This window comes from Crocodylus siamensis, chromosome 4, assembly GCF_052110815.1.
Source record: "Crocodylus siamensis isolate JL-2025a chromosome 4, ASM5211081v1, whole genome shotgun sequence".
NCBI lineage: Eukaryota > Metazoa > Chordata > Crocodylia > Crocodylidae > Crocodylus > Crocodylus siamensis.
This window is the reverse complement of record NC_143398.1, coordinates 167641046-167654036: the sequence shown is the minus strand read 5'-3', so window position 1 is coordinate 167654036 and position 12991 is coordinate 167641046. Positions and strand designations below refer to the sequence as shown.

At 46.9% G+C, this 12991-nt stretch overlaps 1 protein-coding gene across 6 annotated transcripts in view; it reads right to left on the bottom strand.

The window, feature by feature from the left end:
• The window catches only part of ADAM23 (ADAM metallopeptidase domain 23), a 206767-nt gene extending 194375 nt beyond the window's left edge, over window positions 1-12392 (bottom strand). For all 6 annotated transcript variants that reach the window (XR_016441987.1, XM_090044822.1, XM_090044819.1 and 3 more), the window contains exons 1-2: window positions 11986-12392; window positions 10663-10889 (exon numbers count right to left, since the gene is read on the bottom strand). Coding sequence is in view for 5 of the 6 variants with exons in the window: in XM_090044822.1 (XP_089900948.1) it covers window positions 10663-10889; window positions 11986-12106 (348 nt within the window). In the remaining variant the exon portion in view is untranslated. The remainder of the gene's footprint in view (window positions 1-10662; window positions 10890-11985) is intronic.
• Window positions 12393-12991: the final 599 nt, after the last annotated feature.

Below are 12991 nucleotides of genomic sequence, written 5' to 3'. Positions count from 1 at the left end.
CAAGATAAACATCCAAATGTTTCTTGAAAGTGTCCAGAGTAGGTACCTGCACCACTTCTTGAGGGAGTCTATCCCAGGCCTTGGGGGTTTGGACATTAAAGAAGTTTTTCCTTATGTCCAGCCTAAAACAGTCACAGAGGAGTTTATGACTGTTGGTCCTTGTTATACCTTGGGGCACTCTGGTGAATACGGTTCCATTTTTATGCATCTTAATGGTACCTGTTTTGAAATCCAAGAGGGAACAAGAGTTCTAAATTTCAGTTTTGCACTACTATGCAAAACATTCAAACTAATGTTGGCTTTTATATGCATTTATAAATGCATTGCCTAAAATTCCACATTCTATATATACAATTTGTCACATCTTGCTATAAGTTGAATTGCTCTAAGGCGACAACATCAAATTTAAATGCAGTAATTTTTTTTTTTTTAAATCAGGTAATTTGTTGAACATCTTGTCAAAGTCTTATTTGATGAATAGCATATAGGAATTAAAACCTGCCTTTAGAAATTTTGTTTATACAAAGTGAATATATTTTCTAATCTGACAGCATAAAAAGTTTGTCATTACAGAACTAAGTTCTCTATTCCCTAAATTTACTTCTTATCAGTTCCAAAAACACAAAAAGACCTGTGACAACATTTTAACATCCCTGGACATTCCCTCAGTAACCTCAGAGCAGCTGCACTTAAAAAATAAAATTTTAAAAACCAATTTGAATGCATATTTCAAAACAAGAAATCTACACACTGGAATATGTTAAATATGATCACAACAAAGACTATGGATTGTTTCCCCATTACCTGGACTTAGGTGTTTACCAGTAGGGATTTTGGGGGCCGATACCAATAACCAATTTTTAAGGAGGCGTATCAGCCAATACCAATCTAATTTTTGATACAGCTGTGTGCATCTGGTAAGTCTATGGTGGTGGAAGGGGGAGGGAGGGGGGAGGAAAGAGGTGGGGGGGAGGGCAGGGTTTGGGGCAGGAGCTGCCCAGCCAGAGCAGGATGGGGCATGGGACTGAGTTGCAGCTCATCCGGGGGGCACGGGTGGGGGCAACTCCCACTTCTGTGCACACCCCGGGAGGGCACGTGGGGAGGTTGTGCTCCCTGGATCTGCTTGGGGTGGGCTGCAGCTGCAGGCTGGGGCTGCACTGGGCTCTTCCCAGTAGAGGCTGGGCTGAGCTTGGAGCAGGTGGCGGCAGCCCTTGGAGGGGGCTATGAGGAGAGGGGCTACAGCCACCCCAACCTACCCTCCCAGCACTACAGCTGCCCCCCCACAGCACAGCCTGACCCGACCACTCCCCCACCCCCCCCAGAAAGAGCCTGGCACAGCTCTTGCCCCAGCCCACAGCAGCATGAATATCTGGGGGCACATTTCCCCACCCCCCCCGTGTCCTCCCAGGGAATGCGCAGTGGCAGGAGCTGCCCCCCTCATGTCCCCTGATCGAGCTACAGCACCGCCCCACACCCCACCCCGCCTGGGGAGCGCCTGCCCCAGCCCCACTCCCTCCCTCATCCCCATCCCCCACACCCCTTCCCTCCCCCATCCCCCCCACACCCCTTCCCTCCCCCATCCCCATCCCCCACAACAGACTTACCAGCTGCACACAGTTCGCCAAGCTGCCAGGCTGTGCTCCTTGCTGTCTACGTACTGTGCTGTGGCTGCACATGTGCATGGACATTTATCAGACAAATTAATCGGCCACATCAAGCCAATTTCAGATGCAGCCAATTTCTTTATACTGGCGCTGATCTGATATCAGACCAATGCATCACTGCACCTCTACCTCGACTAGTTGTTAACACCTTAAGGAACACTGGATTTAACTGCCTTATCCCTATGAATCAGGAGTGAGCAAAATACAGCCCATGGGCTAGATCCGGCATGCCAGCTGATTGGAACCAGCACACAGGCAGGCATCCACCAATTAATTATCTGGCCTTGCCTGCAGCTGTCCCTGCTACGCTGTGCCTGGGGCTGAGTCCCACCCAAGACAGAGTGTGCTGCACTCCCAGCCTCCCCTGCCAGCAGGCAGAGTTTCTGAACAGGGCTGCTGCTGCCACTGCCTAGGGAACTGCTGGGCTCCCCAGCCTCCAGAAACTTAGGAAAGCAGCTGCCACTGCCAGCAGCAACAGAAGCCCCTGCAAAAGGGGAAGGGGAAAGGGAGCAAAGCCTGGCATCATCAGCAGCTCTCTTAGTCTCTGTCCCCCACCTCCCCAGCAGGCTGCAGCCAAGCCTGCACTGGCTCCTCCTGCTGTTGCTTCTCTCTCACCTGTCTGCCCGGCGAGGTTGCACCAAGTGCACACTGGATCCTGCTGCTCCTACCCATCCTGTCTGTCCCTACCTGCCTGTCAGGGCTTTATGAGCAGCCAAGCTCCTTCACGCTGCCCCCTCCCCCCACACATGCTCCCCTGCCCCACACAAGCAGGACCAGAGTGAGCTGCAGACAGAGCCCCGCTCCCCTCACTGCTGTAGCTTCCCCTCTCTACCTGCTGCCCAGAGCACTGCAACAGGGACAAAAGTCATCACTGGAGGCTGAGGAAGCCCAGCAGTTCCCTGGGCAGTGGCAACAGCAGCTGTCCATACTGCAGCTGAATCTGACGGGTGTGTACAATACAGCCTGCATGCTGGAATCGACTGCCAAGAGATTCTGTCCAGCCCACAGTGGGACCCTTGGCCCTCCCCAGCTCAGGTGCAGGGGCAGCCCAGACTATGGTGTGTGCAGCTGCTCTTGCTCTCCCTAGGTGTACAGCAGGACTGGGGCAGCACAGTGGCTGGACTCGCTTCCCAGCAGCACTAGCTCCTCCTGGCTGCCACAGCTGCCAGACCCAGCCCCGCTCCCCAGGCATGCCAGCCCATCCACGCCACACCCACCATCAGGGGTGGAACCTGTGTAGACAGGGTGCATGGCCGGGTGGCTAGGATGGAGCTGTAGGCAGGCAGTTAGCACTATCCAGGAGCAGGAAGGGCAAGCAAGGCCAGGATCACAGGGAAGGATCTTGGGGTGATTACAACGCAAGGCTGGGACCCAAGCAAGGACCACAATTCACTGTCTGCATGGCCCTTTGATGGGCATGGGTTCTGCAAGCATGAATGTGCAGGGAGCGGATCATGACTCTGCCCTAGGCCCCAGTCCCACCAGCCCCACCCATTCCCCCATCCTGTCTGCCTGGATAGGCAAGATGCCTCCACAGGTCCTGGCTGGTTTCTACAGAGGGCCTGGGACTGCAGGGCGATGACAGCACAAGGCTGGCACCAGTGACAGAGCCATGATTCACTCCCCACATGCCCCTGCCCCGCACTGTCACTGCCCCATGATCCCAGCCCTGGCCCTCCTTGCCCATCCTGCTCCCAGATGCCATTTCCTGAATATATGCACATAAAACACAGATATAGATATAACTGCATAATTCTACTATATAGGGCCTCTGGCAGGTTGCCTTTGTTGACTGATGAGAATCATCATCACAAGGTTCCACACATGGGGCTTCAAAGCAAAGCCAAAATTTACTCCTTAATGCTTTCAGAACTTCTTCCTATTTAACTTACCATGCCCCGTCTCTTATTATTTTTGTTCTTCTGGCAAACTTTGTTTAAAGGTTTTCAAAGAAGTAAGAGAACTGCCACTTGTAAAGAATACTGATTATAGATAGGGTAAAGTTAATCTAAGCCTGTTAGCCCATATCTACAACACGAGACGAGTAAATCAGGACTAGGTGACTCTACTTTAGGAGAAGAGTTGTCTTAATTTATTTTACAGAACTGGGGTATGATTTATTAATTCCATAAGAAATAGCACTCTGTTCTGACTGTTGCACTACAACCACTCTAGAGTCTCCAACTTTGTGCTATTATTCAACTAATGTTCTGAATTTACAAAATGCTAGATTGTATCTATACCAGGAGTGAATATACACAAGGGATTTTTAAGCACTATATACATTAAGCTAGATATAACTGTCCCTATTCTGACAAATTAAAGCACTTCATAAATAGCATTACCATCACAGCTGGGATAAGTATATATTGCAACATATGAGGTTTCAATGAAGAGATAAGCCTAATTATCTGCTTCAGTCACAGATGTAAAAATCAGTGCTTACCAGACCAGATAAAATGTTGCTAAATGTTGGATCAAGAGAGTAAAGAAAACAGCTACCCCTGCCTTATTTACCTGCATCTCCTCTTATCCATAGGCTATAAAAAGATAGGACATGTCAAAATAGGCATTTCTCTTGATTATCTTAAAGTCATATATATTACAAAGGTGCCAGTTCACACTTAAAGGCCCCAATCCTTAGCTACTGTAAATCAGAATAGGACTAGAGATGTAAAAGTTGTTAAAAAAAATTATCCATTTAACCTCCTTTAATTATATTGGTTAAACAGTTAACCAATAGCACATATCTAGTTCAGTGGCCTCTAACAGAAACAGCCCTGGACCCAGCCCCTTACATCTTTACTGTGCACCTGGAGCTGTGCAGGCCCCAGGCTGTTGGCAGGAAGCCACAAGTTGTGGGGAGGAACAGCCAAGCCACTAGGGGACACTGCCCAGCTATAGGGCCACAACTTTCCCTTGCCCCCACAGGCAAGGGCTGGGGCTGGGGCTGAGGACCTCTCCTCCACCCAGTTCCCTCTGCCATGGGAAAGGAGGGAGGAAGGTGCCAGCCCACCCCCCCAGGGTCAGCTGGGATCTTCCTGCCATGCCAGTAAGGCTCCTGGCCCGGCAGTGGGTCTGCTGGTGCCCCACAGGGGCAGGACCTGGGCAAGGCAACAAGCTCCCTGTGCCTCCTGTCACACATGTGCTACCATGGCCCAGACCTAGAAGACTTCTCTGCTCTGCTGAGCTTGGCCCTCCCCAGCTCACCCCAGGGCGAAGGGGTGGGTCTGGCCTCAGTGGGGTGGCCTCTGCTGAGCATGCTGTGTTCTTCCCCCTCCCATCTGTAGCACTGGAGCCATGCAAGGCCTAGCCCAGCCCCAAGGCAGGGCTTAGCATGCAGCTGGCTCGGCTTGAGGAGGCATCATGGCAGCTGGAGCAGGCAATGCCGGGTTTGAGGTGTTGCCGCCAGGCCTTTGTGCGGTGAGCACAGCCCCAGGTGTTCCTGAGGGGCAGCAAGGCAGCAAGGCAATTGAACAGGGATCCCAGGGGGAGCATAAGGGTTGCAACAGTGGCCAATGAGGCTGTAGCTACTGTCCTGCCACCCATCAAGAACACCCTTGGGCCACACTCACTGCGCAAGAGGCCAGGGGTAACCCCTCAGTCCTGGCACTGCCTGCTCCAGCTGACATAGTGCTTCCACAAGCTGAGCCAGCTGCGTGCTCAGCCCTGCCTCAGGGCTGGGGCAGGTCTCATGCAGCCCCAAAACTACAGGTGGGAGAGGGAAGGACCCAGCAGAGGCTGCCCTGCTGGGACTGGATGCCATCCCTCCTCTGGGGCAAACTAGGGAGGGCCTAGCATGGCTACAGTAGCACAAGCACAGTGAGAGTTGCAGAGAGCCTGTTACCGATCACCCAGTGCCCTACTCGGACCCCACGGCTGTGACCTGGCACCTCCCTCCATAAGTCCATTAGGCATTAAGCCAGGCTTATTCCAATGGCTGTTGCTCGGAAGACAGCAAATGTAACATGTTTTTTGGTAAGGAAATTTTGCAACAAAACCAACAGTCTGAGTGACTCTTTCCAACAATCCATTCCCCTGGGTTAAAAAGAATACTGATTTAAGAAGTCATAATGCATCCAAGAGTTAGGAATTCAGGGCTAGCAAACTGTGGCCTGTTCTCAGTGACTATTTCTTGTTCAAAGTGAGAATAGGAAGAAACTTTTCATGACATGCAATCCACTACCAAGAAGCAATTTCCCACCCCCCGCTCCAAATCAAGAAAAACGACCAGTGAATGCCAGATACATACACTTTTTCTTTACCGGGGTCTTTTCCAAGGACTAGTGGTTAAAAAAGTGAGCATGAGAGGTTGTTTTGAGTTGTGTCTTTCTGGACTCATGAAACTGCAGAATGACCATCTTAGGTTTTAAGGTCTACCTTATGTATGCCATTATCGTCTGCCAGTATGGGTCCCCATACTGATATTCTGCTTTGCTTCTGGCATTCTGAGAGATGCTGCTGCCAAGTACTTATTTTTCCTAATGATTTACCTTTCAAGGACTGCAGGATACCACCATAAATGCCATATATCAATCTCCCCTGGGCAGTTCTTTGATGACTGCATAGAAGTCAGAGGATGAACATGCAATCCCCAACAAGTAATTGTGTAAATTACCTCTTAAAATCTTGGCCAACATTTGTAGTTGTGCATTCACACTAGTGGCTATTTTAATCAGTTCTCATTTTCACTGTAAAGTAATAAGGGGACTGAAAATGGTATCCACATCTATCTCTATGTCATCCCAAGCTTCTACAGAGCTGGGTGACCAACAAGCCTCTTTGATAAGGTTTAACCACCACTATGAACTTCCATGCTGTATATTTAACAATAGGTGTAAATTTTACCATGTACAAGCAACCTCTGGAATTTAAGAGGTATCTTGCAATGGAGAAAAGGCAAAATAAAGGAACAATTATAATAAGAATTTAAGGATTTCCTTTCACCTTAGAATCTCACAATATTCACATTAATAAAGCTTCAGAACAAATGTATAAGGAAGAAATTCTATTCCGTTTACAAAGGTAGAAACTGATGTACACAATTTGCATAGCATTCAGGTACCAAAACATTTCAAATATTCTATTTGTTGGTGCAAAAGAAGAGATGTATTATACAGTCATTGCTGCATTGTCTCAACCTTGTAGGGTGCGGGGGGGAATAAAAAATCAGGATTTCAACTAGCTGAAATGATAGTAAAACTACTTTCTGTCTCAAAACAATGAAACCTATGGAAGGCCAAATAGATAAGACCTCCCAGTTTTCTTTACCAATAATTTAGATTTTGTAGGCCTACTTCAGGTGGCAATTTAATAAGCAGAGACTAGCCAAATGAACAGTAGATGAAAAGATCCCTGTTAGGGGGAAGAAAAAATAACATTTGGGTAGATTACAAATATTGTAATAAATAGAATATTGTCTATCTAATAGCATCTCTTTAATTCAACTATTCAATTTATTTCACAACATATTCCATTTCTAGGTAGTTTTTTTCCCTTAAAAATCATTTCCTGAAAACAGGTGCCATTATTAAGCTTCTAAATAGCAGTATTTTTCATTATGCCTACACCTCACATTGCATATACACACCTATCTACCAGCTTCATAGAGTGAGTCAGCAGTTACAAGCTATTTAGGCCCAACCCCACAGACCTTCTATCCTGAGAACTCCCCATCTCCTTGACTTCAATGGAATGTCTGTACAGGGGGCATGATAGAGTAGGCCCTTAGCTTTAATCACCTGCAATTGAAATGCCATTGTTATAAAAATAACAATACATTATTTATAACCACATTTCTCAATTAAAATAATGTTTAAAAAAAAAATCAAAGATCTCCCTCCACAACTGACTGGTGATTCCACAAAAGGCTGTCATGATCACTTCTCTTCTATTTACATTTAAATGATCAAACCTAAAAATAGACCTCTTGTTGACCGATTTCTATGAAGGGTTTTTTTATTGTCTGATGAGCATGTACAGTGCTTGAAAGTCAATCCCTGCCTGGGACTTGCAAAACACGCATGGAGGATGAGATGATAGGAGAAATGTATAACTTCTTTATTATTTTTTATCCTCACTCAAAATTATAGTCAACTCATTTCATGTAGTAAGGGTAAACAGTGATTCTGTCATTGTGGAGGATTTTTACACAGAAATTTTAGGCTCCCCTCTATGAAGCTAATAAAAGAACAAAAAATACTGAAGACAGCATAGTTGATGGAGTGCATAGAGTAGAGTCAGAGTCAGAGTATAAGAATAAGGTCAAAGTTTGGGTGGGACTGTGTACAGCCTAGGAAGAAAAAACCGAGCAGTTTAAATATCATACAGTACACAGACAATCTAGTAAAAGGATACAATGATTCCTTTCATATAGGGAAGGGGTTGTAAGCAGTGGAAATTTTGCTCCAAAATAGCTGCAGTCTTTCAGAGGAAATGATGCCAGTGTGACAACCTCCTGGCACCTCAAGCTTAAAAAGAATCATCCATGAAAACATTGTACAGCTACACACTCTCACATTTAAGGGGCACAGCAGAATGGAAGGAAGAACCACTCTACACAGCAACGTCCACCAAGCAAATATGAAAAAAAATCAATAGTTACCCTGCCAGCATTAATTGCTGCAGCTCTATACTCTCACTACACAAACCAGAGCAGGCTAAAGCACAGGAAGATAGGCAATGACAGCAACATTTTTAAGAGACCACCTGGAGAAGCAGCATAAGGTGGCATTGGTCGAAGGATTGGCCTCTGCATGGATGCCTCAAGTTCTCTAAAAACTCATTACAGAGTGAAAAAGATCTATATTATTTCCAGAGCCACATTTTTAGACCTTTTACAAAGCCTACAAAGTCCTTCTTTCCTAAGTTTCATTCTAAATTTTTCCCTTTGTTGGGGGGGAGGAAAGGGGGAGACCATTCTTTTCAGTACATTGGAAGTTACTACGGAGAGAATAAAATATTTCTATATTTCCTAGATTTTTCTGTATTTCCACAGAAACAGAGAAAAACAGCACATCAAATTTAATAAAAGTATGACTTCTTAGTCAACATTTTAATTATTTAGTTTAATATTAGTTTTTAAAAGTTGAATAGAAATTTAGATGCCTCTGCAAGACGTTCAGAATCCATCATAGATGGACAGAGGTATAGCGGATGGATATAGATGGATAGAGGTATCACAGATGGATAGAGGTATTTTTCTATAAATTAGTTCAGTGATTCTCAACAGGGTACCTACCGCAGCATCCAAGGGTGCTGCACAATCCTCCCAAGGGTGCCATGGCATCCGGCCCTTGAGCCAAGAAGCCATTACTCTTCCTCCTAGCAGGCACCCCAGCATCCTGAAGACAAGCAGCACCCATGGTTGCTCCCCACCCCCAAGTTCCCAGCAGTGTACTCTGCCACATGCACAGGCAGACAGATGGGGAGGGTTGATACAGGGCTGCACTTTTCAGTGCTGTTCACCCCACAACTCCCACTCCTCCCATAATCCCAATGTCAGTGGGAAGGTTTGTGGGTGCTCATGGCTCCAGTTTCCAGCATGCAGAAGTGGAGGGCTGCAATTGCCACCTGAGGTATGAACCAAAGATGCAGAGGGGGCACCAGGTGCCTAGAGCAGGGCACAGTAGGGTGAGGTCTTTCACCCTCCACCTTCATCTGGGACCGGCTAGACTGTAGCACAGTGGTTCTTCATAGAGATGCTGTTAAATTCCAAAATGGAATGAAGGGGCGCATTTGAAGCTAAAAACGCTTCATTTGCTCTACCCCATCTTGGGAAACATTTATCCAATTCCCTGTGATATATCATTTTGAGATATACTTCATCTCTTCTGTTCTTGTCTTTTCCCCAACCCCTTCAAAAAAATGCCTTGGAAAAAGCGTTTCAGACTTGCTAGATCTTGTGACATCATTTCTGTAAGCCATACGGTTAGAAAACAAGGCAACTAAATGAATAACATCAAAGTAGTTACTTTGTTGTAGTACCTTAAAATATTGCCATATAAATTTATAGCTGTCCACAGGCACCTGCTGGTACCTGATTTGAATAATCTAGAAAGCATGTCCCTCTCCATTAAGCCACCATTAAAACTCAATACAATTTTCAAATAAGGAAGCCCAAATTAAGTTATCTAATCAGTGCTACTTCCTCCAGGCTTAAAAAAAAAAGTTATGATATAGATATAGAGATAGACAGATAGATAGATTTTAAAATGTCTAATTTAATATATATATTAAAATGTCTTCTAAGAGATGCATTTTAAAATATATTCACTTGTAGACCTGATCATTATACCAAACTAAAAACCCATCCATTTATTTATATATATATAAATAAATAAATAAAATCTTCAAGCAAACTTCTACTGCCCAGATCAGGATTATCAATTTGATGAGTATCAGGATTATCAAGATAAATATTAAAATTACATCTTTTGCGGTTTAATATTAAGTATTTGATCTCTGACTAAAGAACCAGCAACCTCTTATAATGACTGTTAACGTGCATCCACTGGCAGGAAACCAGAATTCAGCTGATTAGATAGTGCATGCTGCACTCTGAACTAACTGGCTGTTCAAAAAAAAAAAAAAAAAAAAAAAAAAGTTGAGACTCATAAATACACTCTCTTTGCAGATACAAATGGTTCAGCAGAACTTTTAAAGGAGTACTGGGCTGCTGGAAGCATCACAGTTCAGATAAAGTCAATCTAATATAACTAATATAGTGATCCAACAGGCCTACACTACAGAATTGTGATCCTGTCTTAGATCTAGAGTTCCAGTTTAGGCCCATCTTTACAACTCCCATGATTATTAGCAAAAAGAAGTAAAACCACACTGGTTAAATCACATATTTTTTCCATTCCTAAAAATTATGTCAACGACCTCTGAAATCTTGGAGTGCTTCTGGGTAGCTAGCTATCTGAAGTAATACAGTTTCGTCATACACACTACCATTTTAAGCTACTGCACATCAAGCTTTTTTTTCTCTCCCTACCTTGTTGTGTTTTTGCTGGTGTCGTGCCCTTGTGTCCAAGATATGATAAGGGCTTTCAGAATCTCTGTTAATGTAATAGACCAGTCTTGAAGGCAGTGTGATTTCTTTCTGGATTGCATTGCTGTGGCTGTCATTTTTACTGCTATTGCTGTTATTTTGTTGAAATGTATTCTCTTCATCCAACAGTACTCCCTCTGTACCTCCTACAGTTTCATTCCAATGCAGGTCTGAGGAAGAAAGATATGCCAGACATAAATTAAAGAACACAATTTCCATAAGACAATGTGAAAGATTTATTTTGCTGAATTCCAACATATCATTCACTTAATCAGAAAAAAACCAGCTCAATCGCTAAAAGACCATCTTTATTTTTACATTTCAAATGTTTTCCAGCAGTCGCACTGCATTTACATTCATGTGCATTTCCCCGTGCAAATGCAGATATTAAATATTTAAAACTTTTCAACCTTCAAGGGGAAGAAAGAAAAATCTCTTAATGGACATGCAATCCTCCCCTACCCTTCTCTTTGCTGGCCACACACGCACACACAGCTGGAACGCGCTCTGCATACAATCTGCCAGAAACTGCTGGGAACCCTCCCCGGGTTCCTAAGACAACTCGAATCCCAAATCCATGTGCAGTGAATGTTAATAGGCTCCTTTTACATAATGGCCAATTTCCCCCCCCTTAGTCCTTTAACTGGGAGCATGATCTGGAGGAGCCCTTCCCCTCTGGGCAAGGGTTTTTCCTCTGGAAACTCCCTTTGCTCCCCCATTTCTTTTCAAGCTGCGGAATTCCCTGAGCGATATGTATGGTGATATATAGGTATATAGTGCTCACCAGATTCCCCAGCTTGAAAAGAACGGGGGAAATATATCCACACATACATGTGTGCGTGTGTGTACATATGCATAGACACATACATATGTGGAGGGGGAGTGTATATATTTGTTTGTTTGTTTTTTTAATGTATAAAGAGAATATATATGGATGGCATCTGGAAAATAACCGCAGCCAGCCCTCCCTGTGTCAGCTGAAGGCTGCTTCAACAACACCCCCCCCAGCACAGGCTGGGTTCGCCCCAGGACAGCCCCCGGGCTTCAGTCATAACCCCCCTGCAGACGTGTCCCAGGGAAGGAGCAGAGTCAAGGGGGGCAGAGAAGAGGAGCCATTAATAATGACAATTATCGACATGACTATGATGATGATTATTACAATCATCATGATTATTACTATCCTATTATTAATTATCCCCCCTCCCCCCAGCGTTGCGCGGGGAATCACCGGGAAGAGAGCCCCCCCAGCCCGGGCGCGATACCCACCGGCGGCACCGCGGGGCGAGGCGGCGAGGAGGAGCAGGAGCAGCAGCAGCAGCAGCCCGAGCCGGGGCAGGCAGGCGGCGGAGCGGGGCTGCCGCAGGGCGCTGCTGCCGGGCAACTTCATGGCTCATAGCTCCCGGGAGCCGCGCTGAGGGGCCGCGCTGCAGGGGCCGGCGCTGCGGAGGAGCCGGGCGCGAGGTGCCCCTGGGCCGGGGGCTCACAGCGGCGCCGCCCTCATGCCGCCCCTCGCGTGCGTCGCTGGCGCTGGCGCGGGGCGGGGGCAGGTCCTCGTGCGGGGGGGGCCGAGTCCTCTCCTGGCCGAGGGTCCCGGGGCAGCTGGTGCCGCTGCTGCCGGAGCGCGCGAGCTCTACCGCCGCCGCGCTCCGCCCCGCCCCCTCCTGGCAGCCGCTTGCCGGCTCCCCCCACCCGGCGCCGCAGCCGCCCGGAGTGACCCCCACCCTGCCTCCTGCTGCGCAGGCGCGCGCGGGCCCAGGCACGCTGAGGAGGAGGGGGAGGGGGCGCCGCTGCGCAGAGGCGCGGGGAGTGCGCAGGCGCAGAGGCCGGCGCTGTCAGTGGTGCTGGCGGCAGCGGGGTTGCTGCGGCCCCGCTCAGGGCAGCGCTGCGTCGACCGGCTCCCAGCGAGTCAGCTGCCCGCCCTCCAGTAAGAAATCACTTCCTGCCCAGCCTTGGAGCTAGAGGAGTGTAATGCAGGAGGATGCGCTGTGACGTCATGGAGCGGGACGTCATGGCAAATGATGTAATATGAGAGGTTATGGTGTGATAGGATGTAATATAAGATATGATGTAATTATGTATTGTATTGTATTGCATTTTATTCTACTGTATTGTATTGCATTGCATTCCTCTGCAGACATTTTGGATGTAGGTTTCAGTCCCACAAAAACTCAAATCAAGGCTTCAAATCAAGTTGTTTCTCTTAACTACCTCCCCTGCAAAAGACTCCACCACCTCCCTAGGTCGTCTCTTCCAGCGTTTCTCAGCCCCTCTC